Source organism: Stenella coeruleoalba, assembly GCF_951394435.1.
Source record: "Stenella coeruleoalba genome assembly, chromosome: 3".
NCBI classification, from domain to species: domain Eukaryota; kingdom Metazoa; phylum Chordata; class Mammalia; order Artiodactyla; family Delphinidae; genus Stenella; species Stenella coeruleoalba.
The window spans coordinates 162,354,708-162,381,565 of NC_137148.1; the positions used below are offsets into that span (position 1 = coordinate 162,354,708).

At 56.1% G+C, this 26,858-nt stretch overlaps 1 protein-coding gene across 3 annotated transcripts in view; it reads left to right on the top strand.

Moving 5' to 3' along the window:
- Positions 1-5,308: 5,308 nt before the first annotated feature.
- The window catches only part of MAST3 (microtubule associated serine/threonine kinase 3), a gene marked incomplete at its 5' end in the record, with an annotated part of 37,852 nt that continues 16,302 nt past the window's right edge, over positions 5,309-26,858 (top strand). Inside the window, 12 exons of one of the 3 annotated variants that reach the window (XM_079918455.1) lie at positions 5,309-5,347; positions 10,971-11,002; positions 13,487-13,576; positions 21,661-21,749; positions 21,833-21,905; positions 22,647-22,725; positions 23,405-23,565; positions 23,765-23,840; positions 24,132-24,341; positions 24,440-24,541; positions 24,816-24,948; positions 26,476-26,546. In XM_079918455.1, coding sequence (XP_079774581.1) covers positions 5,309-5,347; positions 10,971-11,002; positions 13,487-13,576; positions 21,661-21,749; positions 21,833-21,905; positions 22,647-22,725; positions 23,405-23,565; positions 23,765-23,840; positions 24,132-24,341; positions 24,440-24,541; positions 24,816-24,948; positions 26,476-26,546 — 1,155 coding nt within the window. Of the gene's footprint in view, positions 5,348-10,970; positions 11,003-13,486; positions 13,577-18,630; positions 18,872-21,660; positions 21,750-21,832; positions 21,906-22,646; positions 22,726-23,404; positions 23,566-23,764; positions 23,841-24,131; positions 24,342-24,439; positions 24,542-24,815; positions 24,949-26,475; positions 26,547-26,858 lie in introns of those variants that run through there. The other 2 variants (XM_079918454.1, XM_079918453.1) reach the window with 2 other exon arrangements.

The window sequence follows — 26,858 nt, forward strand, 5'->3', positions numbered from 1 at the left end:
GGAGAGCATCTGGGGAAACTGAGGCCCAAGAGGCCAGGAGGAAGCCCATTCTCTGAGAGCCAGTCCTGAGGGGCAGCTGGGCTGGCCAGGGTCAGGCGCCCAGCAGGCCATGAAGTCAGAGCCATCAGAACAAAGAGGCAGTGTTCCAGGCCTGGCACAGTGGGGACGGGGACCCTGTGACCCTGCACAGAGCAGTCTTCACAGGCAGCAGGGCCCAGGCCAGGCCAGGGGGCGGAGTAGGTTTGAGGCCTGGGGGAGGGTCAGAGACAGAGAGAGACAGAGACACAAATGGAGAGAAACATAAAGATAGAAGGGACCATTGGAGATAGGGGTAAACCCATGGCCCACCTCTCAATGATCCTGAGACCCCTACATCAGATGCCCTATTTTGCAGATGGAGAAACTGAGTCCAGAGACACCCAGACCACTCAGGGTCCCAGCTAGAGGTGAAAACATGGATGCAAACCCTGAGGCAGGGCACCCTCCACAGCGGGGCTGAGCTTTGCACCTTCCAGAGTAAGACCCATGCCCCAGGGCTACTCCCTACCTCCCACCAACCCCCCTTCCGAAATTTGGGCCTCCCAGGCCTTAGCTTCCCCATCTGCAAATGGGCTAGAGTGTGGATAAAAGAGGGTTGCTGCCCACCAGACAGCCAGTATGATTTATCATTCTTTGGGGGCTCGCAGTGGCCTCTGCTCTTGTCACACCTCTTTCCCATCCCCCCAAAGTTAGAGCAGTCACTGGAAAAACATCAAGGGGGGTGGGGCAGAGCTGGACACAGACGCCCCCAGCTCCTTGAGGTCAGGGGCTGGGTGCAGGGAGGGGCAGAGGTTAAGGGGGCCCTGCAGGGGACCAGGGAGGGCTGCCCAGAGTAAGGAGGTCTTGAACTGGCTTTGTAGAATTAAAGGGCATTCCCGGCAGAGGTCACAGAAGAGGCAAAAGTTCGGGGGACATGATTTGGGGAACAGCAAGATGAACGTGGCAGGTCTGGGGCTCCATGGGAGAGATGAAGATGGTAAGGGGGGCCAGGGCCTTGAGTGCTGGGCTGAAGGGCTGGGCTTTTTCCCAAGAGCTTTTTCCCAAGGAGCTACGGCAGGAGTGTGAGAAGGATTCCAGCCACTTGTCAGGTGTTGTTTCTACCCTTTTTGAAGTCACAGTTGGAAGCTCACCTTGAGGTTCACCGCAGCCCACCTTCCCCGTGCCAAATCTTTATACTCCCACCTCTCTTGGCCTGCCTGCCACCTACTCCAGGAAGCCCTCCCAGCTGCCCCAGAAGCACACCTGGGATATGTCCCCAGAGCTGTCCCACTTTCAGATGCCCCACAAACTGGGGGGAGGGAGAGGCAGGAAGGATAGGGTCATAGGCCCCCCTCCCCAGGAAATGGTAATGGGAAGAACCACAGAACTTCCCCACCCCCTCAGCTTCCGCCTTCTGGGGGAAGGACGGGTAGTAACCTTTAGCCCGAGAAGGGCTGAGCTTCTCTCCATGTGGTCAAGAGACCTGGTGCCCCTGAGGGGCATCTAAGGAGGATCTTGAAGGATGAGTAGGAGTTGGCAAGGAGAAAATCCATGAGTTCATTTAACAAACACATTTATTAATAAGAACATTTTTCACCAATAAGAACATTTCTCATTTACTCAACCAGGACTTCCTGAGGCCTCCAGAGGATCAGTTGAGGATGTTTTAAAGAATACATAGTGGTGATCATTTTGTAAGATACAGAAATATCAAATCAATATATTGTGCACCTGGAACTAACATAATGTTGTAGGTCAATTATAATTCAATTTTTTTTTTTTTCGGTACGCGGGCCTCTTACTGTTGTGGCCTCTCCCGTTGCGGAGCACAGTCTCCGGACACACAGGCTCAGCGGCCATGGCTCATGGGCCTAGCCGCTCCGCGGCATGTGGCACCTTCCCGGACCGGGGCACGAACCCGTGTCCCTTGCATCGGCAGGCGGACTCTCAACCACTGCGCCACCAGGGAAGCCCTATAATTCGATTTTTTTAAAAAGAATACATAGGGGAACTTCCCTGGTGGTTCAGTGGTTAAGACTCCGCACCTCCGCTGCAGGGGGCAGGTGCTCGATCCCTGGTCGGGGAACTAAGATCCTGCACGCCGTGCAGTGTGGGGCCCCACCCGCACCCCCCCAAAAAAGAATACATAGGTGGGACTTCCCTGGTGGTGCAGTGGTTAAGAATCCACCTGCCAATGCAGGGGACACAGGTTCGATCCCTGACCTGGGAAGATCCCACATGTCCCAGAGCAACTAAGCCCGTGTGCCACAACCACTGAGCATGCACTCTAGAGCCCGCGAGCCACAACTACCGAGTCCGCGTGTCACAACTACTGAAGCCCGTGCTCCACAACGAGAAGCCACCGCAATGAGAAGCCCGCGCACCGTAACGAAGACCCAACGCAGCCAAAAATAAATAAATAAAAATTTAAAAGTAAATAAGTACATGTATTTATTTTTTTAAAAAAGAATACATAGGTTACCAAGAAAAGAACTCATTCATTCACTCCCTGATTACACTCCCTGATACTCTTCATGGAGATATTTGAGGAGGGTTTTGATGGATGTGTAGAAGTTTGCAAGAAAAAATCTATTTATTCATTCAATAAATGTTCTCTGATGCTTCTCAAAGAGAATTTGAAGTGGATTTTGAAGGATAGGTGTTCACCGTGGAAAAATTGCATTCAGTCAGTCCTCCAGTCGGTCAGTCAATAAATGCTCCCTGTTGCCCTTTGAAGAGGTCATTTGGGAAGGGGTTCTGGGAAGAAGTTCTCCAGATAGATCACAGGCATTTGAGACCTCTCTGGTGGCTTCCCCTCCAGCAGCTCCCCATCTGTCCAGCCCAACCACCTCTGGTACACGGAACCTCTCTTTCCTCAGGGTTCCAGCCAAAGTCCCAGGGAAGACTATGATTGACTGAGCTTGAGTCACATCTCCATCTTGAATCAATCACAGTGACTGAGATGGATAAGGACTCTAGGTCACATGTCCACCCCAGCCTGGATTACAGAACTTTTAGGCAGAACTAGCCAGAGACAGAAAGTTGGCCATGGTAGGGTGTGAGCTTACCATCACCTGGGGTATGCAAGCTCCAGATGAAGTCCATTTATTGTAGGGTTGTCAGATAAAACACACAACATCCAGTTAAATTAGAATTTCAGATAAATAACACATAGCTTTTTAGCATATCTATGTCCCAATTATTGCACAGGACATATACTGAAAAAGTATTCATTGTTTATGTGAAATTAAATTTAACCAGGTGTCTGTATTAGTTTGGTAGAGCTACCATAACAAAGTATCACAGACTGAAATCACAGAGTGATTTCAACAACAGAAATTTACTTTATTATAGTTTTGGAGGCTAGAAGTCCAAGATCCAGGTGTCGGCAGGTTTGATTTCTTCCAGGGTCTCTCTCCAACGGCTTGAAGATGGTATCTTTTCCCTGTGTCTTCACATAGTCACTTCCCTTGTACAAGTTTGTATACTAATCTCCTCTTATAAAGACACCAGTCACATTGGATTCGGATCTACCCACATGACCTCATTTTCGTTAATTACCTCTTTAAAGGCCTTATCTCCAAATACAATCAAATTCCGAGGTACTGGGGGTGAGGATTTCAACTTATGAATTTTGGGAGAATGCAATTCAACCCATAACAGTGGCTGCTTTGGAAAACGGTCTGGTAGTTTTTGAGAATATTTAAATGTAGAGTTACCACAGGACCCAGGAATTCCACTCCTAGGTATATACCCAAGAGAATCGAAAGCATATGTCCACACAAAAAGTTGTACATGAATGTTCATAGAAGCACTCTTCACAATAGCCAGAAAGTGGAAAAACTCAGATGTCCACTAATGGATGAATGAGTAAAGAAAATGTGTCTATCCATGCAATGAAATATTATTCAGCCATAAAAAGGAATGAAGTAGTGGCGTTTGCTGCAACGAGGATGAATCTTTGTTTTTTGTTTTTTTTTTTTTTTTTTGAGGATGAATCTTGAAAACGTCTTGCTGAGTGAAAGAAGCCAGACACAAAAGGCCACATGTTGTATGATTTCATTTATGTGAAATGTCCAGGACAGGCAGATCCACAGGGACAGAAAGATTGGTCTTTAACAGGGGCTGGGGGAGGGAGAATGGGGAGTGACTGCTCACTGGTATAGGGTTTCTTTTGGGGGTGCTGAAAGTGTTCTGGAATTAGATAGTGGTGATGATTGCACATCTCTGTGTATATGTTTAAAAACCACAGAATTGTACACTTTAAAAAGGTGAATTTTATGATAGGTAAATTACATGTCAATTTCAAACCGTGTGTGAGAAAAGCAAATTTGGCCTTGGAGTCCTGTATTTTTATGTGCTCAATCTGGCCACCATAACTTGGTGGGACACTACTGTACCTCACAGGCGATTAGCCAGAGACCTTAGCTAGGGTTCCCTCCAATCTGAGAACATACTCTAATGTCCAGGTCGAACAGTTGGTAACCAAGGGACCCTGCAGCTGCAGAGACAGTGGGAGTCCCAGTGAAAGAGAGAATATGGGTGCCATCTTGGGACTTTGGGCTTTTCCCAGCCTCCCTTTCCCTTCTGCAAAGTCAGGCTGAACAATTATCACCAGATACCTGTGAGAGGAGGTCCTCATGAGGCATTTAGTTGGGTGCCCAATTGGCGCTCGGCAAAGGCAGCCATCCTCAAAAAAGAAACTGGTAACTACAGTGGCCACCTATTCTTGTAAATAAAGTTTTATTGGGACAAGGGCCAGGATTGGAGTGAGGCAAGCAGGCAGGGTCGTGCAAGGGCAGAGTCTGATCCTGTTTTTATTTAAAATGTTCATGTCTAGCTCATCATGCATTTTTGTATTCGTTTCGATTTGTTAAACTGTTGTATTAAAATGTTGTGTATCTTCATTACTGACTTTTTTTGTGGGCGCTTCTTAAATTTTGCACAGACGTGAGTGCCCCACTCGCCTCACCCTTGTTGTGTGCCCCCCGGGGCGGGGAACATGGATTAACTTTTCTGAGCCTCAGTTTCCTCTTTTGCAAAATGGGGATAACTCTCCCTTCTAGGAAGATTCATTGAAAAATGTTTACTTCTAGGCTCTAGGGGTGGGGCGGGGCCTGAAAGGGCGGGGCAGGCTCGCTCGAAGGGGGCGGGCCTTTCGAGACCGGCTCTCGGAGAGGGGCGGGGTCAGGCCTCGTCAGCTGACCGCTTTGGCCAACGGCAGGGTGTGGCGGGGCCTGGCAGACTGAGACGGGGCAGGGCGCAAGCGAGCATTGCGGACTAGCCGGCGATGGACGAGCCGAGCCTCCTGCGGCGCCGTGGGCTCCAGGTGAGGCCCCTGCGCGGGCGGGCAGAGGGCGCGGGCGGAGTGAACCTGCTTGGGTGCCGGGGTCGGGGCTTTGGCGAACCTGCTTGGGTGCCGGGCTCGGGGCTTTGGCGGACCAGGGGAAACTGAGGCGGAGGGAGGTGCGCGCTCCGGAGACTCCCACTTGTCCACCCGCATCTCAAAGTGCTTTTCGCCTGTTGGGAAGAGGGTATGTCCATTTGACATATGGAGAAACTGAGGCTCCGTGGGAGAAAGGGGCTGAGGTTTCGACCTCTCCACCAGCAGCTCTAATCATATTTGCAGCGACAGCCTCTGAGCGCTCACCATAAGTTCATCTCGTTGTGTCAATACTTTTACTAGTGCTATATTAATATTAATTAATGTGTATTAATACATGCCTCGTGCCTTCGCAGCGCCACCGCAGCCCTGCCTCAGCTCACCCCTAAGGCAAGCTGGGGAGGCTGGGGATGTCAGTCCGCCCTTTCGTCAGATCAGGAAACTGAGGCTGGAGTCTGGGAAAGTCACAAACCCCAGGTCGCACAGCAGGGATTCAGTCCAGCGACCTTAACCAGCTCTCAGGTGCACAAGCCACTGCCAGCTGGCTCTGTGGCCTGGGGGGGGGGGGGGGGCTGAGGCGTTGGGAGGCACTCTTGGGTCTCCCGACCTCAGTTTCCCCATTCATTAGAAGGGCCCTCCTTTTCTGACCACTGGCCCCGGGTTTGCGTTCGGGAGGCAGCGCCACCAGGAGATAAGCAAAAAAGGCATCAGACCTAGGAGAGGCTGACATTCTAACGCACGTGACCCCGCGGCGGCAACTTCCTTGACCTCTCTGGACCTCAGTGTCCCCATCCATCCAGTGGGAATTTAGACAATCTAGCCGTTTCCCTCTGGGGCTTAGACCACAACTGTAAGAAGCCACCAGTTGCAAGTGGAGGAACCCGGGATTCATCATTTACCCAACAAACATTTATTGAGTGCCTGCTGTAGTCCCCCGTCCCACCCCACCCCCGCCCCCCTGGAGAGGTGGGGGATGGGAGGATTCACCCCTGGAACCGCCCTCCTGGATCTCCCAGCCTGTTGGGGGAGACGAATGCCTGAGCAGCAGTGACCCCGCACAGGTGTCAGCTGCGATGGGGCACGCTCGGGCACCCCTGGAGAAGGCGGCTGAACCGAGGGTTGCTGGGTGGCCTTGGGACAGAGGAAGCAGCCACTGGTGGCAGGGCAGGGAGCAGGTGTTTGGGGAAATGAATGAGGCTCAGAGAAGCTAGAAAGTAGGGGATGGGGTGGGGAGGTGGGCACTGAGGCCGAGGAGGGAGGGGAAAGGCAGGCCTTGAACCCGGGCTGCGGAACTGCGAACTTGTTGGGAGGTGAAGGAAGAGCCACATGTGTTTCGGTTGGGAGTCAGGGAGGGTGTGGGTAGAGCTGCGAGGCAGAGACCCTGAGGACATGCGGGGGGGGAGGGGCCGTTGCCAGAGGCAGGAGTCGGGGGCCTGAGCATAGAGGAGGGGGTGCAGCAGGACTGGTTTGCAGTGGGGTGTTGTGGGGAAACAAGCCCCGCCCGGAGCCCCAGATAGAATTGAGCCCTGCCTGCAGCCTCTTAAAATAGAGAAACCGCCTTCGGGTAGGCGAATGGGGGGTGCAGCTGACGTCAGAAACGGGGGGGGTTGCTGTTCCATGGGGAAGAGGCACCCATTCCCTGATGACGAGTCCCATGTTACAAATGGGAAAACTGAGGCTCATAGAATCATAGCCTCTGTCCAGGTGTCACAGTGTGTAAGGCGACAGAGGATTTGAACCCAGGCAGATCTGGCTCTCCCTGCAGCTCAACCCCATACCGGCAGGCCTCCATCCAAGGAGGCGGAGGGGCAAGTAGGGTTTGCCCAGTTGAGTGAGGGCATTCTGGACAGAGGGAACAGCACGTGCGAATGCCCAGAGGTATGCAACCATATGTATTTATGGGGAAGCTAGAAGCCATTTCTTAGCGCTAGAACTGGGCATGTGAGATGGGACCATCTGCTTCCAGGGCTTCCAGCGCCGATTTTGAAGAGGTTAGACTTTCTTCCTAGGGTGATTGGGAGCTATGGAAGGTGATGGAACAGGGGAGGCCATGTCAGATCTGAGCGCTTTGAAAGACTCCTCTGGAGCAGGTGGGGGCCAAAAAGGGGGCCAGAAGCCAGGAAGGCATCTAGAGTAAAGGACCAAGTAGGAGACACATGAAAATAATTTTTAAAATAACAGTAGAAGTGTAAATAACTGCTCACATTAAGGGGCATCTACAAATGCTAAGCACTGTACATGCATGTAGTTCTCCAACAGCCCAAGAGATTATTAGCCTTATTTTTCACAAGGGGAAACTGAGGCTCAGAGAAGGAAAATAGCACCCAGGAAGTCAGGGAGTTGGAATTCTAAGTGTTCTGGCACTTGAGGATGCAAAGATGTTGAGGGCCTTGGTTTGGGGCATCAGTCACACACTCCTTTAATTGGAGCCCAGAGCGCCCCCAGCCAATCAGGTCAGAGCCAATCAGATACCCTGGAGGGTGATCCTTGCCAAAGGTCAAAGAGTCAATTCATAAAAGCTTGAGGAAGTCAGGTGTTGATTGGCCAGTCCAGACAATAGCTGTGGGTATCCTGGCCAATCTGACTGTGGCAATGCAGGGCATGCGGTTGACTGAGTACTAGGAGGTTGTAAACAGGACCTGGCTTGGCCTGTGGACCACCAGTTTGCATTGGCTGTGGGTAAGGGGAAGAGGTGGAGACTGGCCCTTTCTGGTTTGGGTTAAGCTCAGTCTTCTGTGTAGCATTTGTAGGCGCCAGTTAACGTAAGCTGTTATTACTAGGACTACTACCACTATTATTTTATCATTTTTTTCATCATCTCCCACTTTGCCCTTTGCTTAACAAACGACAGAATTTTAAAAGCAGATCCCCAAAGAGAGCATCCAGGGACAGGGAAGGTGTCCAGTCTGTCTGGACTTTGTCTCTCCTGCTGCTGGGGAAGCTCCCTGGAAGGTCCATCTGACATCCTCACGGCCCAGTTCCAACTATTCTCCTCCTCCAGGAAGCCCTCCGGCTGGTGCCATGTGGTCCCTGCTGACCTCTCTTTCTTCGCTCCAGCTGCCAACTTCCTATGAGACTTGGTGCCCACTGGGCTGAGTCCCACCTCCACCCTACTGTTTCCCACTAGCCTGCTAGCCCAGCCTGAAGCCCTCCTCCTGGAACTCCTTTGGCTCCCCTCTCCCTCCAGCCCCTTCTCTTCCTCTGGGTCCCTACTAATGCCTCCAGTATGGGGGTGTCCATGCCCTACCCTGTCTCCTTCAGAATGTGGGTTCCTCGGGGTGGAGCTGAGGCTTCTGGTGAGGAGGCAGCATCTCCCAGCCCAGTCAAGCCCAGAAGAGGATGCCATAAATATTATCTTTAAAGGGCAGTTCCGGGGGGGTTAGACCACCCCCACCCCCACCCCCTTCCTAGGCGGGAGCCACTCGCTGAGGAACAGCTGGCAAAGAGGGGGCTGAAGGCAGAAGCAGATGGCGCAGGGAGCAGAGGGTCCGGGGGTGGTGCCGGGAGAGTTCCATGTGGGCCCAGCGTTCCACTGAGCCTTTGTAGGGGGGCTGCTGACCTCACCTCTCTGTGCCACTTCACATCTTTTTGTATTTTGGAAGTAAATTAAAATTTGTGGTTAAATTGGTAGTTATTAACCTCACAAAATCATTGTGTGGGCTCTGATTGATCAAAGCTTCCCCCAGCGCCAGGCCCTGAGCCTGCTACTTGATTCCTCCCAGGGCCCTATGTAACTGGACCATTTTCCAAAGGAGGAAACTGAGGCACAGACGGGTGAAGTCGTTTGTCGGGGATCACACAGCCCAGATTAGGGAGCCAGACTGGGAACCCAGGACTGTCCGTGTTTTGGAAGGAAATGGCTGGGATGGGGTGTGGGGGGGGGCGGCATGTGTGGGCACAGCAAGAACCCCTGAGTTCAGATCCCAGCTCCTCACTGTTTTGCGGGTTAGTAGGGGAGGAGGAAGCGGCATGAGATCTCATAACAACCGGAGGGGGCCGAAGGAGACCCTAATGGTGGTGGTGGTGGTGGTGGGTCCATGAACGTTTGCACAGAATGATAGTGAGCTCTCCATCCCCAGAGGTATTCAAGCAAACAAGGGGACCTCAGGGTGGCAGGTGAGCCTCCTCCCACCTTGAAGGGCTCTGACTTGATTTTCTGAGCTCAAGGTAGCGGGGGTCCAGCCTCAGGGCGACGCCCCACCCCCGCAGATCCTCCTCTTCCCCTGCCTGGAGACCCTGTTAACCCCTCCCAGCCCTGTCATCCCGAGCCCAGCAGCTTCCGGCCCCCTCCAATTGGCTGCGGGGGCTGATGACATCATTGGTTGCCATGACGAACGCCCAACTCTGGATGTGGGCAGCCCTGAGCCCACCGAGGTAAAAATAGTCCTGCATCCTCGGCGCAACCGCCTGTGTGTGTGTGTGTGTGTGTGTGTGTGTGTGTGTCTGTGTGTGTGTGTGTGTGTGTGTGTGTGTGTGTGTGTGTGTGTTTGTGGTGTCCAGAGACCTGGATTCCCGGCCCTACCTCCGTCGAGAGATGGGGGCAGCTGCTGCCCTCCGCGCCTCAGTTTCCCCGCCTGTAAAAAGGCCTCTGCTCCTGATGAGTAGTAGCGGCTCAGTAAATGTGCGTAAAATTTAGCAAGTATTGCGATAGTCTGCGAAGGCCCTTGCTGAGCTCAACAGTAACACAACAACAATAATTTCTGATCATTTTTACCCCAGAACCCTCTTACGTTATCTCCAAATTACAGATGGGGAAACCAAAGCACAGGTAGTACCAGTCACTTGGCTCAAGGTTCCACGGCCAGGAAAGAACAGATGATAGATCTGGACCCAGGTCTGGGTGTCCTCAGATTCTAAACTTGTGCCACACAGCCTTTTGAGAATTAAAAAGCCCTCTTGGGCAAGCCATATTTGAGGGTGGACTCTGGGGTCACAGTGGAACCCAAGCACAGGGCTTTCTGCCCTATATATGGTGAGGACACCCAGGGTTGGTGCAGATCGGCTTGCTGAGCTCTAAAAGAGTCTTCAGTAGGGAGTCACTGGTCAGTGTGCCCAGCCCCCACAAATGACCAGGACCCAAACCTGCATAGATTCTGCAGAAGGTGAGCGGGGAATGGCTTTCAGATCTGGGAGGGGACAGGGTGAGGATGACTAAGGAATCTCCCTTTTCTCAATAGATTATTAGTATTTAGCCACTACTGACATACTTCTTTGTAAATATAACTAATTTATTTTGAATAATGACTTTTAAAAAATGCAAGTAGGGGAGCTGAGAAGGGAGGTAGATTGGGAATCTGAAAGGGCTTCCTAGAGGGAGGGACACTTGAGCTGAAACCTGAAGGAAGAGCTTCAATTAACAAGCACCAGAAGGGAGGGAAAGTGGTCCTGGCAGAAGATACAGTTGGTGCAAAGGCCCTGAGGCAGGGCTGAGTCCAATGTGTGGGGTGAGCAGAAAAGAGGCATTGGTTGGAACAGGGTGAACAAGGGTCCAACTGGGAAATGAGGTGGGTGGAAAGCTAGGGATGTGAAGGGTTTGTCTCCTTGAGAATGACCCCTGTTTTCTTTTCAGAAGGAGCTGAGCCTACCGCGCCGGGGACGTGGGTGAGTTTACCTGGGGCCAGTGGGCTGGGTGGGGCCCTGTGGTCCTGGGCACAGATATTTCAGCAGCAGCCTCCAAATTGTGAATTTATTTAGTAATTACTACAAAGCTTCTCACCTTGATCCTGCCCCGGTGTTTGCAAAGGACTTCACAGGTGCCTCACGTGGCCCTCACCACAGGCTGGGAGGTGAGGTACAAACTATGCCAGTTTGCAAACGAGGAAACTGAGGTGCATAAGGGTTGTTTCACTGGCTGTACGGCAACCAACTTGAAAAGGTGGCATCCAGAGTCCAGACTGTAGAATTCCAGTCAAGTATCCTGGAACCAGCTTGCATGCCTCCCATGACAGGAAGCTCACTCTATTTTGGGGAACACCGGCAGAAAATCATACACTTCAGGGTCACATTAATGTTCCTGGTGATTGGCATTTTGAGATCCCAAAAGCTCAAAAAACATTTGTTCAGTGCCTTCCCCTGTTTACAGATGGGGAAATCAAAGCCCAGGAGGGGGAGGAGTTTGCCTTGTACTGGTGGTCTGGGGGAGTGTGAGTGCAGACACTCCCTCTTTGGAGGCTGCATTTGCCTAAGTTGGGGGTGGGAATTCCCTTGCGCCTCAGTGAAATCACTCACTCAACAAACATTTTTTTAGGATCTACTGTGTGCTGGGCTCTGTTCCAGGCACAGGGGACACGGTGACGAGTCAATGCTGGACCCTGCCCGTGGAGCTTGCACTCTCTTGGGGAGAGTGATGAAGTGATGTTATACAGGGGAGAAATTAAACAGAGACAGACAGAGGGGGCTGGAGGGTGGCTTTAGCCCTGAAGATGTGGGATCTCTTAGAGGAGGTGACATTTGAGACTAGATCTGGAAGAGGAGGAAGAGCTAGGGGGAAAGTGTCAGGGGAACAGCATTCCAGGCAGAGGGAACAGCATGGTCAAAGGTCCTGAGGTGCGAACTAGCTTGGCACTGGAAAAACAGCATGGAGACAGGGGTAGCTGGGGTGAAGTGAGCATAGGGGAGGTGGAGGGAGAGGAGAAAGGGTAGGTCCTGGGGGTTGGATGAGAGTTTGAAATCTGATGGTGGGGCTGGTGTCAGAGTAGCCCCCAAGCCCAGACCATCTCTTGTTGGACTGGGGGTAGTGCACCTGGTGGGGAGGGCCCTGAGGACCCCAGTAGGGAAGGGGTTTGGACACTGCCCGGAAGGCAGGCACTGTCCCCAGCCTTTGCCCAGGCTGGGGGCGGGGTAGTGGACCGTGAATCAGTACAAACCACTGAGGGCAAAGTCCTGGGCCACGGAATAGGACGAGGACAAAGACTCCCTGAGGGCTGTCTAGTCTTTGCCACCTGCGGTGTGCCTGACTGGGTCCAACCAGGATTTCAAGGGGGCCATGGCCGGACACAGACAACCGCAAACCTTCGGAGTCTGGGCTGGGCAGGAGGGAGGGTGGGGCTCTGAGCGCCAGGGGTCCACGTGTAGGGAGGAGGCTGGTGGGGCTGAATTAGGATATGAATGACGGGGATGACTGTCCTGGCAGAGGGAACCCAGGGAAACAAAGTGCTGGAGGCGTGGTCGGGGCCTCCGGTGTGCGCCGGGATGGTGACACCCGCTGCGGGCGGCCGGGAACGCCTGGGCTGAGCGGCTGCGGGTGGGAGGATTGGGGTGGGGCACGCACACCGTGGATTGGTGTCCGAGAGACACCCCCCGGGGGCGGGGCTGGGCGGGGCTCGGTGAGCGCGGAGGTAAGGCCTCGACAGGGAAGGGGCGGGGCCCGTTGATGGAGCAAAAAGTCCGGCAGAGAAGGCAGTGACTGCCCTTCCTTTCCGGCCGTGCAGCTCGGGGGCTCGATACCCGGCACCCTCGGCGTCCCTGCTCGGGAGGGGTGGCACCGCGGCTCCCGCCTCGCACAATCCGACCTTTGCTGCGGGTCTGTGCCTGCGCGCAGGTGCGGGGCTCCGAGCCCCGCCCCGGGACAGAGAGAGCCCGCCCCCCCACCACCACCCGGCGGCCCAGGCCCCACTCCGCGTCTGTCTCGCCTGCCAGGCGTACTGTCCCGCTGTCCGCGTCTGTCTGTCTGTCCGATCGCGACACAGTCAGGGCTTGGCGGCCACGAAGGGGCCGTCAGTACCCGGTCGCGTAGACGCGGCCCCGGCCTCGGCATGAAGTCCCGCAGGGACAAGCTGCACATCCCGGCGCTGACCCTCGAGTGAGTGCTTGGACCTGGAAGGGGAGATTTGGGGGAAGAGGGGCAGACTGACAACCACCCTTCTTCCGTGTCTCTGTTCAAGTCGCCCCGAGTCGCACCGCCGCCTCCAGGGAGCCCTCCCGGGTCAACGGCCTGGCCCCGCCCTCGCGGCCTGCGCGAGATCTAGTATCCCCAGCCTCAGGCCCCTTCTCCCTAAGGAAACCACAACCCCGGTCCCGTCTCCCCATTCGGCCACACGCAGGGGCCGTTGCCGGGTTCACCGTCCCCGGCCTCTTTCTTTGCAGTCTGTCTCCAAGCAGCCAGAGCCCGTCCTTGCTGAGTCCCAGCAGCCCCTGCAGCCCCTGCAGCCCCTCTCTGGGCCTGCACCCCTGGAGGTAAGTGACAGCGCGCGCGGGCGGGGCTCGGACATCGCCCTGGCACCCCAGAGACTTGGAAGCTGCCCAGACCCAGCTCCCCCGCAAGGTACTGTGGGCTGGTGACATGGACTCTCTGGGCCTCAGTTTACCTCTCCATAAAATGGCACTGTGATCCACACTAGGACCATGATGGGAAAATTCCATATTCAGTCATAGGCAGCAGGTTCCCCCTTCTGATAGACGGTCAGGGCAAGGCCAGAACTTGAGCTGTTGCCCAAGGACTTCCTCGAGACAGGTGCTGGGTTCCCAGCCTGCTCAGGGCCCTGCTGAATTGGCCTGGCCTCCTGTGCTGTGATCCAGCTCAGCTGGCCGGAAAGCTCCTCCCTGTGAATGTACACACACACACACACACACACACACACACACACACACACACACACACACTCCTAACTCTGAGAGTCCACCATTAGAGCCCTGTGCACTGAAGTCAACCAGGCCAAGTGGTATAGGGAGAAAAGAACCAGCTTGACTGAGTGCCTCAAGTTCCTTCTGTCCCCTCTGCAACCCTGGGAGAGAAGCACCCTTTCTGATCCCATTGCCCAGCGGAAGAAACTGAGGCTTAGAGAGGAGACACCAGTTCTCCTGGTTCAGTACGTCTGGGGGCCAAGTCAGGGCCAGCTTTGCCATCAGAGTCTGTTGAGGGTTTGAGCCACTCTCTGCGACGGCGGGGTCTCAGGATCTTGCCCCTGTATGGGAGAGAACATCAGGGATATAGTGGGCGCCTCACACAGCTTGGGCAAAAATTCAGGGAGGGGACAGATGTACAGGTCAGTGATGTCTAGAATTTGATGGCCCATCAACCATTTACACCTTAGTATGAATGAGCTGCTCACACTCTTCCCATGGGCCTTTAGTGGGGAGAAGAGAGAACACTTTGGAGCCCACACTGGGAGCTGGGCAACAGGCCAGTACCTTCATTAAGCAGGCATCTACTGTGTGCCAGGTGCTAAGGGCATAGCTGTGAAAAGATGAACATAGTTTCTCCCTCATGAGGCTCTCAGTCAGTTCTCAGGAAGTAGGCAATGAACAAGGGAATGGACAAACAAGACACATTCAGACGGAGACCTCTTAATGTGGTGTTTGAGCCAAGGCCTGAGCAGAGCTAGGGGAAGGGAAGCACCAAGCAGAGGGAGCTGCACATGCAAAGGTCCTGAGGCAGGACCAAGATTTTTAAAGCCCCTGTGGCTACCTTGGGAGAAGAAAGGCTGGCTGGGGACAGGAGACAGGAATGGAGGTGGCAGAGGCAGGGAAGTGGCTAGGGCAACATCTAGGTGGGAGATGGTGGGGCCTGGACCAGGCTGGGGTGTCCAATGGGAGGCAGAGACTGTGTCGCCCCCATTTAGCTGAGGAGAAACTCGGCTTGGGACCTCAAAGTGTATTGTCCAGAGGCACGCTGAAAGAGAGTGTCAGGCCAGATCTGACTCTGGGTCCTTGGCCTCAACCTCAGGTGAGGACAAGATGAGGGGAGGGACCTGTTGAGAGCAGATAAGCCAGTTTTACCAGGAGGAAATAGAGGCAGAGAGTTTGGGATTCTAGCTGAGTCCACTGGCCCCTTGCTTGCCACCAGGGGGCAGCAGAGCCCCGTTGACTTGGGCCAGGCAAGGAAATGGGTACCTGCCTCCCCTGCTCCAAGGGGAATAAGCCCACATTTGTCCCCTCGGCCTCCAAGGCCCTGTGGGTCCAGCTCCTGTGATGAACCACCCTGCCCGCCCCGCGTTCTCCCATCCACCTCTCCAGTGCTCACCCTATTCTAGCCGTGCGGCTTCCTGGACTGCCAGAATATAAGCTGGCCAGCCTCAGGGCCTTTGCACTTGTTGTCCCCCCTGCCCAGAGCTCCGTTTTCTCTGTTTACTCCTTTATTCACTTGTCAAGTCTCCATCAAGCTCTCAGATAGGAAGCCTTTCGTGTCTAAACCTCCCCGCCCCTGCCCCACCCCACCATAAAGGCCCCCAAGCCCCAGTTGCATCCATTATGCACATCCATTTCCCTCATCCTGACCCCATCATGGTTGTGATTTCCATGTTTTCTTGTGTGATTATTGAGTTGTTTTTCTCATCCAAAGGTTTGAGAGCCCCCTGAAAGCCTGACCTGGATCTGTCCTGGTCATCCTATAGCCTCAGGCAGGGCCTGCTGTACATCAGGTGCTCAATTAATGCTTGTGGCACAGACACATGGGAAGCAGCTGGGAGGGCTCTACCTGTGGTGTTGTGGGGGAGCAGTTTGAAGAGAAGGTCATGAGTTGGGCCCATATGGCCAAGGGGACAACAAAGAGGCTGTTCCAGGCAGGAACAGCATTGTCAGAGGCGTGTTCCCTCTGGGGGCTTGACACCAAGGACGGGAAGAATTTGGATTTTCTACCGAGGGCACTGGGAACCACATAAAGTATGGAGCTTGGAGGGGCATGGACAGCTCATGGGCAGGTATGAAGGGCTGGGGTAGCCCTACCAATGTGGGGTCGGAGATGGGGGTCTGTATGTCCACCTGGGGCTTTCCTATTTACACAGTTACTGGCACAAGCAGAGAGAGGCAAAGTCTGAGGCACAGAGTTAGGATTCGAGCTCTAGGAAAGGGATTTACCCAGGAGTGTGAATTTGCTGTGAAATGAGGAGCCGTGGAGGGTGTGTGAGTAGGGGAGGGGCTTGATCTAGTGGGCAAGGGGCTGGCACCAGAGGTCACTTGATCAGCCAGCCTTTCGCGGGAGGTCTTTGCCATGGCCACAGGCCCTCTGGATTGCCAGCTGTAGCCCTGTTCTGCAGAGGAGGAAACTGAGGCCAGATGGGCGTGGGAGAAGCAGCTGCTGGGGATGCCAACACAATGGGCATAGTGGGAGGCATGTAGGCAGCACAGGCTGGGGATGATGGGCAGCTCCTTTACTAACTGTGTGCAGAAGTGTCCCCGGCACACATGGTAGGGGGAGCTTGTGGACACAGCATGTTAGCCTATGGTGCATGAGACCGTGGCTTCATCCCCACTTGGGTCCCCAGACCTATGGGACCTCGAATTCCTCCCATGCAGGAGGCTCTGTTTCCTGTATGTGGCTCAGACTAAGCACCTGAGGATGATGGGTAACCTCTCTCATCCTCATCTACACATATGACCCCACAGCGGAGCCTGTTCTTTAGCCTCAGAATAAGTCCAGAATCCACCCACTTTACTCCACAGCCCCACCCTGGTCCAGGCCTGTGTCCTCCCCTCCCAGACCCTGTTACAGCCCCTCACTAGCCTCCTGCTGCCTCTACTCCTGCCCCCCAACAGCTTCTGTTCCTCATGGCAGACATGGGGGGCGGGGTTTACAGACATAGTCCAGATCACACCCTCCCGCTGCTCACACATCCTCCATGACTCCCTGTTGCTGCTGCAGTAAAACTGCACTCCTCCCTGTAGCCCACAAGGCCCACATGGTGAGTCTTGCTGGCATCTTCCCCTCAGTCCTGCTTCAGGGCCTTTGCATGAGCTGTGCTCCCTGCCTGGGATGCTCTTTCTCCATGGCTGGCTCCTCTTCCTTCTCGATGTCTCACTGCTGGCTGCAGTGTCACCTCAGAGAGGCCTCCTGGCTAAAGTCGTCCTTTGCCAGCCTTACCCCTGTGCTTTTCCTTCCTCAACTTCAGTGTGTGAAATTAACTTGTTCATTTAATTGTTTCCTGTTCACTCTCTGCCTCCCCTACCAGACTGGGGACTCCTGGGGGCAGGGATTATTTGTGGCCTGCATCCCCAGGGTTCAGTACAAGGGCAGACACACAGTAGGTGCTCAATGTTTGTTGAGTGAATGAGTGGCCAGATATGGGTTGTTTGAGCCCCAGTCTGGGGGGCATGGAGAGCAGGCCTGGGGAGACACTCAGCGGATATCTGGGCCACTGCGTGTGGGCCACCTGAAGGAGACACTGGGCTTGGAGGCAGCAAGGCAGGGAGTCTGAGACTTGAGAAGCAAAATGGGTGGCAAGATGGATGGGCAGGGTCAGGGCTACACATCAGGTAGCAAGACCCCCTGTACGCCTCAGTTTTCTCAGATGTGGGGTCTGGGCTCCATCCAGGTCAGTCCTGCCTGGGCCGGTTCCCAAAGTGTTGTGTGGCCTGTGGAGGGTCCACCTTCAGGGTGACACTGTCCCTGACTTCCTGGGGCTGTCATGAAAGGAGGAAGCATTAATTCACAGACATTCCATAGTGAAGATGAACTGTACCCCCAGCTCTGTACCAGGCACTTTCTGTGCCTCTGATTTTATTACATTTTCACAAAGGGACGTGTGTATATGGGGAACCAGAGGCCTGGAAGTTTGCCTAATGCTAACGTTTATCGAACGTTTACCAGGCACTCTTGGGAGGCACAGTGTAATCTTAATGTCAGCCCCATTTTCCTCCCATCTTACAGTTGAGAATACTGAGGCTTGAGAAGTTAAATCAGGCATCTGATTCCTGATAGTAGCCAGGCTGATGGCCTTTCCCGTCGTACAGACAGGAAGAGCATATCAGATGCCCTGACTCAGTTTGCTAAACACACCCTCTGTGCCAGTCCAGTGCTGGAAGATGCTGGGACCTCAAGGAGCCCAAGCCTGGGGAAGACAGAGCTGGACAGACACAAGAGAAGACCTCCTGAAGGAGGGGACGCTGGATTCTGCCAGGCAGGAAAGGCATTCCAAGAAGTACAGCCAGCGTGGGTGCAGTAGCATGAGCTGGGCCAGGCTGCTGAATGGGTCTTGAGTGCCGCACTCAGAAGGGGTTAGCGCCGAGGTAGGGGAGAAAGGGGCGCGATCGGATTTACATTTTGAAGGAAGGGAGCCAACTTCGAAGGCCCTACATCCAGGTACCGCCAACGCCCCGCCCCCGCCGCCCGCAACCCTGGCAACGTCCCGCCCCTCCGCCCGCGGCCATGGCAACGCCACGCCCACCAGCCAGCACGCGGGTTCGCAGGTCTTGCTTCCGCGTCGCTCGCCCCACCCCGCCAGGCCAGGCCCCGCCCCCGCGCTGTCCTGGGCGGGGTTCCAGGCCTCGTTCCCGGCCTCGCGCTTCCTCCTCGCCCCCCACCCCCAGCCCCGCGGCGCGTGCCCCGCCCCTCACCGCGGGGCTCCCGGGGCAGATACCGCCGTGAAGGTTCGCGTCCCGCCGCCGCTGGTTGCGCCCGCGCGCCTCTCGGGCCTCTGGCGGCGGCGGCGGCACAAAGGGAAGCAGCATGTCCGATCCTAGCTACTGGACGGCGGTGGCGGCGCCCGGCCACCGGAGCCGCCTGGCCAAGGGCGCGCTGCTGCAGCGCTCCAAGAGGTAGGGGGCTTCGCGCGGGCAAAGGCGCGGCGGCCGACCGAGCAGACACGAGTTGCCAAAAGTGTGTCTCGGCAGCGCGGGGAGGGCCACTGTGTCCGGCGGTAGGGGGAAGTGGGCGGATGCACTGGGATCCAGGTATCCCCTGGGGTCCCAGGCACCTTCCTTTCACCGCTCCTTACCCAAATTGGGATGTCTGTCCGCCGGGGTCGCAGCTCAGGTGGTGACAGAAGCAGCAGGGATTTGGGACTGAATCAGGATTCGAACCTGTCCTCTGGGCAGACCTGCGGAGGAGCTTCCTGGAAAAACTGAGGCTGTTTAGTCCCTGGGGCCCAGTCAGCGGAAATGATGGTTCAGAAGCAAATATTTGCTGCGGGAGGATGGTGTGTTTGTCGGTTATGGGGGGGTGGGGGGAAATCACGGTGTTCTATCCAGAGCAAAGTGGAGTCTCAGTTTCTCCTGAAAGGCAGAGAAGCTAAGTGAGGGCTGTGAGCTCTGCTGGACCTGCGTTGAAATTCCAGCTCAGCCACTGTCAGGCTGTGTGCCTTTAGGCAGTTCCTTAACCTCTCTGTGCTTGAGTGTCTCACCAGTGCTTGGTCGGGGCACCAGAGGGGAGCACAGGCAAAGGCTGGGCGGTGGGACCAGCTGCTGAAGGACCTTGAATGACTAATCCAGGGTTTAGGCTCTTCTCCCAGAACCTGGGGAGCCACAGAAGGCTCATGGGCACCTCAGGGATCAGGTGCAGGAAACTGGCCTCAGGCGCCTCTTTTCTGACATAATTCTCACTCTCTGTTGTGCCACAGGGCTGGTTATTGAAAAACGAGGCAGCTTCTCAGGGTCCTGGGCCTTCTCCAGGGAGGGCTGAGCATACAGTTGGTGCTCAGTAGATGCTCGGGAATTGAACAGATGATAGATGATGCCCAGTTCCCCGTTGAGATCTCAGATTTGGTTGTTTTCAAGAAAGCCCTGCCTGAGAGCAAGAGGGAGGATCCCAGTGTTTTTCCCAAATGCTGTTGGAAGTGAAAAATGATGCATTGGGGTGCAGTGTGGGGGTGAGGGGCTGGAAGAGGATGTGGGCTGTCGGATGTGTGTGTGTTGGGGGGGTGGTGACAGGAAGTTTTGCAGGAACCTGTGGGTTTCGCTTTTGCTTTTGCATCTCAGACTAGAAGACAATCTTTGTGGCTGATGACATCTGTGGCCTCAGTTTTCCAGGCTGGGAAATGGGTGCAGCTGGTCTCTCCCTCCTCTGGGCTTGTTGGTATTGGCAGATGTCGGTGATTTAATTCGCTGGAGAGGCATTGCTTGCTCTCCCACCATGCACCAGGCCCTGTGAGTGATGTCAGGAGAAAGATGACAATATACGTACATGCCACAATTTACCCAGTGCCAGGCCCAAAGCTGAGCACTGTGTATGCACCTTTGCAAAGTATACAGATGGGGAAATAGGCTCAGCAGAGCAGTTGCGCATGGAGCCGTGGATAGGCTGAACCCCTCCTCCGTGCATGTCTTGTCTCCTGAGCCGGTTGCTGACCTCACTCTCCTCGGCCTGCACTGTGCCTTCTGCCTGGGACGCCATTCCTGGCCCTGTGAGGCCCCGAGGTGTCATCTCTCCCTCCCTGAGCAGTTCTCCCGCCAAGGCTGGGCTGCGTTGGCGGCTCAGGCTGTGTGGGCTGATGCACTTGTCGAGAGAGAGCAATCGGAGCCGTTGCCGGGCGACTGCTGGAGTGGGTGGGGGGAACCGTGTCGCTCCCAACTTCCCTCTGCCAGGGCGGGGGCTGGGGCCAGGGCACATATGGGAATTACTGGGCAAGGGTTGCGGGGGGCGCCTGGGTCAGGGGTCTGGTGGCCAGGAGGGAGCTGGGATGAAGGGAGGAAAACATGTGGGCAAAAGTTTGGCAGAACAGGGACTTCCCTGATGGTCCGGTGGGTAAGACTCAGTGCTCCCAATGCAGGGGGGGCCCCAGGTTCGATCCCTGGTCGGGGAGCTAGGTCCCGCATGCCGCAACTGAAAGATCCCGTGTGCCGCAACGAAGATCCCACGTGCCGAAACTAAGACCCGGTGTACCCAAAATAAAATAAATAAATAAATAAATAAATATTTTTTTAAAAAAAACATTCTTTGAAAAAAAAAAAAAAGTTTGGTAGAACAAGAACAGGACCCAATGTGCAAGATGCTGGCTTTAGGGTTTCCAAGGATCAGATTGGCGTTTTAGGGGGATCTTGGGGAGGGGGTCTGCTCAGAGATTGGAGCAGTGGCCCTGGGAAAAGGTGCATAAAATGGAGTTGGCGCCTGCCTCAACCCACCTGTGGGTTCCAGGATCCTCTCCAACCTCTGCCTTATTTGCCATTGTTCCTGGCAGTGGCCACGATGTGGGCAAGGCTGTGGGGGCGGGATTGTGGAGCAACCTTCCCCCCCCGCCCCCCACCCCGACATTGCGCAGCATGCAGAACTTCCCCCACCAGAGATCGAACCCGTGCCCCCTGCATTGGAAGTGTGGAGTCTTAACCACTGGACCGCCGGGGAAGTCCTGGGTGTGGGATTGTGAACACAGAAGCTGGAGAAGCTGGGCCAGGGCCATGATGTTGCAGAGGGGCGGTCCGCCTGGGGAGCAGAGAGAGAGTGGTCGCCCCCAGCTTCCTGTCCTGCCCGGAAGCCATCACCCATGTGCTCCCAGCTGAGCAAGTGGTCCTGTGAAGCAGGAGTCCTGGACCTGAGCATGTGGCCCTGGACCTGAGCGTGTGGTCCTGTGAAGCAGGAGTCCTGGACTTGTCCCCACCTTCCCCCCCAACAGCTGCCGCAGCGGGAACCGCAAGAGCCTGGTGGTAGGAACGCCCTCGCCGACCCTTTCCCGGCCCCTGTCACCCCTGTCCATCCCAACAGGTGAGCGCGGGGGCAAGCGGGGCAGGGTGGGAGTGTCCTGTCTCCACCCCCACTGACTCAGTTCCCCCCCACCTCCTCCTCAGCAGGCAGCAGCCCCCTGGATAGTCCTCGGAACTTCTCAGCTGCATCTGCTATCAACTTCCCTTTTGCCCGGAGGTGAGTGGTCTCCGGCTTTGGGGGATGGTGTTGACGTGATGGGCGAGGGGACAGGCAGGGGCATGCACCTGGTGGCTGGACCTGCCTCCTCATTAGCCTTTTCCCCACCCCTGGCCTCTGCCCTGCTGTGGTCTCTCCTCTGGCTTCCGCCCTTGGCAAATGCACACATGCACGCACGGTCTCCTGCAGCCACATCCCAAGCACAGACAGGTAATTTCTATGAGCCCTCCGGGAGGGGCAGGGGGAGGGGGTGGCATGACTTCGTCCAGGAATCACTCATTCACTGAAAGTTGTTAATTCACTTAACAAGACCTGATGGAGGACCTGTTATGTGCCAGGCACTTAGATGTCACTTATTCATTCAACAACGTTTATTCAGTGCCTGCTGGATGCCGTGCCCTACACTGGGGGCTGAGGAATGGGAGGCTGGACTTTGGCCCTCAGGGAGTCCTCAGTCTGGTGGGAGTGGCCAGCGTGTACTCACTCCAGCAGCTGCAACTCAGAGAGCAGCTTTGATGGGGGACGTACTGGCCGCTGGTGTCAGGGAAGACTTCCTGGAGGAGGCAGCTGAAGAACAAGGAGAAAACACACAGTGGACTTGCTCACCCTGTATTCCTGTTCTTGGCCTTTTCAGAAGGTCCTTCCTCCAATGGGGCCAGGATCAGCCAGCCACAGTGCTTGCCCTTGGTCCCCACAAGCTGCAGGGTCCTTGCCTTCCTTCCAACTTCTCATTCTCTCCAGGGCCGACGGCAGAAGATGGTCCCTCGCATCCCTCCCGTCTTCTGGCTATGGAACCAACACGCCCAGCTCCACTGTCTCGGTACCCACAAGTCCTACCTTGGCAGGCAGACAGGGGAGTGCCAGGTTGGGGGTGGGGAAGACACGTCTTTGGGTTTTTTTTTTTTTTTTTGCAGTACGCGGGCCTCTCACTGTTGTGGCCTCTCCAGCCGCGGAGCACAGGCTCCGGACACGCAGGCTCAGCGGCCATGGCTCACGGGCCCAGCCGCTCCGCGGCATGTGGGATCTTCCCGGACCGGGGCACGAACCCATGTCCCCTGCATCGGCAGGCGTACTCTCAACCACTGCGCCACCCGGGAAGCCCCTTTGGGATTTTTTTTTGAAGGTGTTGGATAGTTATCCAATCAGCAAACCTCCTGGCTGGCCCCTCTGTGCCCCATTTTGGTCAATGTTGGGGCGTCCCTGAAAGGACCCAGCCTCAGCCCCAAGGGACTCCTGGTCCGGGATACACAGATATCCTCATCCTTGTGTGGTCAGGGAAGGCCTGGTCAGAGGGGGTCTTGGGGCTGCCAAGGGAGCAGGTAGGGAAGGCTTCCTGGAAGAGGGGACATCAAAGCTGGAGTTTTGAGGGATGCATAGGAGCCAGGCAGGAGAGTTACCATCTGATGACCAGCAGACAGCCTGAGCCTTGAGGGGTAATGCTGGGGTCCTGGCTGTGGCACTGACCATGAACCCATGGCCCCGATACCCCCTCCTGCCAGTCGAGCTCATCCTCCAGGGAGCGCCTCCACCAGCTTCCTTTCCAGCCGACGCCGGACGAACTATGCTTCCTGTCCAAGCATTTCCGCAGCTCAGAGAGCATGGTTGATGAGGAGGGCGGCCACCACTCACCTCGCCTTCGGCCCCGCTCCCGCAGCCTCAGGTGGGCCTCGACCTCTGACCCCAGCCCCAGCCCCTCCCTGGGCTGGCTTTGGGACCCACATCGTGGCTCCTCGTCCACCTTTGGTCCTGACCGTGCACAAGCCTGGCCTCCGGCCCTTGGCCCTCAGACCTGACTCAGCCGCCCTTCCCTGGGCTGTGTTTCGGGTCCCATGTCATAAGCCAGTTGTCCCCTCCTTCAGCCCTGGACGCACAACAGGGGCCTTCGACAATGAGATCGTCATGATGAATCACGTGTACCGGGAGAGATTCCCCAAGGTGGGCAGCGCCTGGCGGCTAGACCAGCCCCAGCTCCTTCCATGTTGCTGTCCCTCCAGTGGCACCTGCTGTCTTCCTGGCTGCGTCCCCCCTATCTGTCCATTTCTGTTTTTCCCTATCTCTGTCTCAAACTCCCCCCTCCCCCACCCATACCTGTACACGTTGCTTCTTCTCCTCCAATCTTTGGACCCCATCGTCACATCTTCTCTCTCTCCCGCCCCCATCTGTGCATGTCGCTCCCCAGCCCCATCCAATGACCAGGTCACCCCATCTCCCCTGCTCCCTGCCCAGGCCACAGCACAGATGGAGGGCCGTCTGCAGGAGTTTCTGGCCGCCTTCTCACCCGGCGCCCGGCTGGCACTGGCTGACGGTGTCCTGGGTTTCATCCACCACCAAATCATCGAGCTGGCCCGCGACTGCCTGGCCAAGTCTGGAGAGGCTCTTGTCACCTCCCGCTACTTCCTGGAGATGCAGGAGAAGCTGGAGAGGCTGCTGCAGGATGTGCGTGGGGGCAGGGGAGCGCAGGGTTTAGGGGTCCCCAGGGAGGGCAGGGCAGGACCAAGGGCTTGCGGATGACGCTACCACCCATCTGCCCCCAGGCCCATGAGCGCTCAGACAGTGAGGAAGTTGGCTTCATTGTCCAGCTTGTCCGGAAGCTGCTGGTCATCATCTCGCGGCCAGCGAGGCTCCTCGAGTGCCTGGTGAGTGTCTTGGCACATGGCCAGGTGCCGGGCCGAGTCCAGGCACCCAACAGTCCTGCCGAGATACAAGAGACAGGCCCCATCGTATAGGGCTTTGAGAGGAATGCCGGGGGCTGCCGGGCTGCGGCGGGCTTCCCAGAGGAGGGGCCGGGAGCTAAGATCCCTGGGATGAGCTGGAGCCACTGGTGAGGATGCTTCAGACAGAGGGAGCGGCGTGTGCAAAGGCCTGCAGGTGGGACCAGGCCTCGGCTGACCAACCCCTCTGCACCCCCAGGAGTTTGACCCTGAGGAGTTTTACCACCTGCTGGAGGCTGCCGAGGGCCAGGCCCGTGAGGGCCAGGGCATCAAGACGGACCTGCCGCGGTACATCATTGGGCAGCTGGGCCTGGCTAAGGACCCCCTCCAGGGTGAGCTGGGGGTGGGGCAGAAAGAAGAAACTGGGGTGAGACTGCGGTGGAGCCGGGATTCCAACCCATGCCCACCTGACTCCAGAGCCGCCACACTGTCCTTCCTCTCTCTTTGGCCCTGTCCTCAGCCACCTGCAGGGCATATTATGGGGAAAGTGCCCAGGATTCCGGGGTAAGGTGGCCACAAGTTGGAGCCCCTGACCTGCCAAGTCCTCAAATGCTAAGTCAAGTTGGGCCAGGGTGCCAGGGGACCACCTTTAGCAGTGGCATTCACGTTGTCCTGTGAATTCACAAAGCACTTTCCCAATTTCATCCTACTGTGGCCCGGGAAGTGGGAGTCAGACGGGGCAGCCCATGGGCACGACCAAGGTGGCCAAGAACCCCCCAGCCAGGACAGGGGAACAACCGAGACATGGTGCTAGGGGAGCGTTGAACCTGCCCTGGTCCAGGGGTGGTTGGGGGAGCTCTGGGAAGAGAGGATATTCAGGCTGGGGCCTGGAGGATGGAAAGGTGTGCAGATTTAGGGGAGAGAGAAAATGAACCGGGCAGGGGGAATGGTGAAGGCAAAGATTCTGAGGTGGGTCTGTGTCTGGTGTGTTGGAAGAGCAGCAAGGAAAGGGGTGTGGCTGAGGAAGGAGGGGAGCTGGGGGGAGGCGACGGGGTAAGCAGGGACCAGCCGCAGTGGCCAGCGTCCACTGGGATTGGGCTGCCATTGTCCCCATTTAAAGCCAGAGAGACTGAGGCTCCGGGCAGATGAGATTGAGCTGGGGTTCAGGCCCAGGTGTGCCCGAGACCAGATCGCCCGTGGACTAGCCGTGTGGCCGCAGCCAACCTCTTTTCTGTCTCGTGAAGATGACGCAGGTGGCACTGTGGGTGGGCCCGGGTGTCAGAGGAAACACGAAGTGGCCAGGCAGGCAGGTGGCAGCTGAGGCTGCGGGGGCAGTCATCTACCCAGCACCGCGCAGTGGGCCCACTGACAGTGGGACGGGTGGGCTGCATTTGAACCCGGGCCTCCCTCACCCTGAGGCTCACTGCCTCATCTTAGCCTTGCTCTGTGACCGCAAGACACTGTCTTCATGGCCACCGTCACTGCTGTTGTTCACCAGCTGCACACTCCCACCCGGGGCCACCCCTCTGCTAAGCCCCAGGGCTGGAAACTAAGGGGGCTCGCCTGGGCCATGCCCTGAGCTGAGGAGGATGTTAGGAGCCATCACCCAGAGGGGCAGCGTCACAGCCGGTGTTCACAGGCCCAAGACTTGGGGCCAGGGTTCAAGGTAGGCTGAGCATTCGGAGCCTGGGCTTCCCACTGGCCCTTCTAGAAGGTTCCTTAGTCGTTGTTGAGCCCAGCTTCCTGGGTTTGACCGACACCTGGACGCAGTAGGGGCTGAATGACAGTATCGTGGGAGCTGGTCAGGGGAGGCACCATTTCCCCAGCCCAGGATGAGCCCTGGAGGCCTCCGGAAGTCTCTGGGTGGTGGAGGGGCGGGGCTCAGAAACCCCATTTGAGGCTCCTCCCTCATTTTACAGAGACGGTGCCTCTGAGTCACCTTGATGACAGTGGAGGACAGCCCCCAGCACCAGCACCGGAGTCCCCAGAAGTAAGACGCAGAGCTTTGGCGGCCCCACCTGTCTTGTTCTTTTGACGGTAGACCAGGTGGCCATGAGAAGGGCTGGGTTTGCTGTTTGCTGAGGTTTTGCATACAGCAGGTGCTTAATGAATGCCTGTGACTTTGGGGGGGATGGTGGGGGCAGGTGAGACTGCCCTGCCATGGAGGTTGGGCAGGGCAGGGTTGGAGGGGGCACTGGAAAGGGGAGCTTTGCAGAATGTGTAGGAGTTTTCTGGAAGGAGGGCATGCGTGGCTTAAGCAACAGCTCAAACTCGGAAGCTGAGTTTGACAAGTTTGTATAGG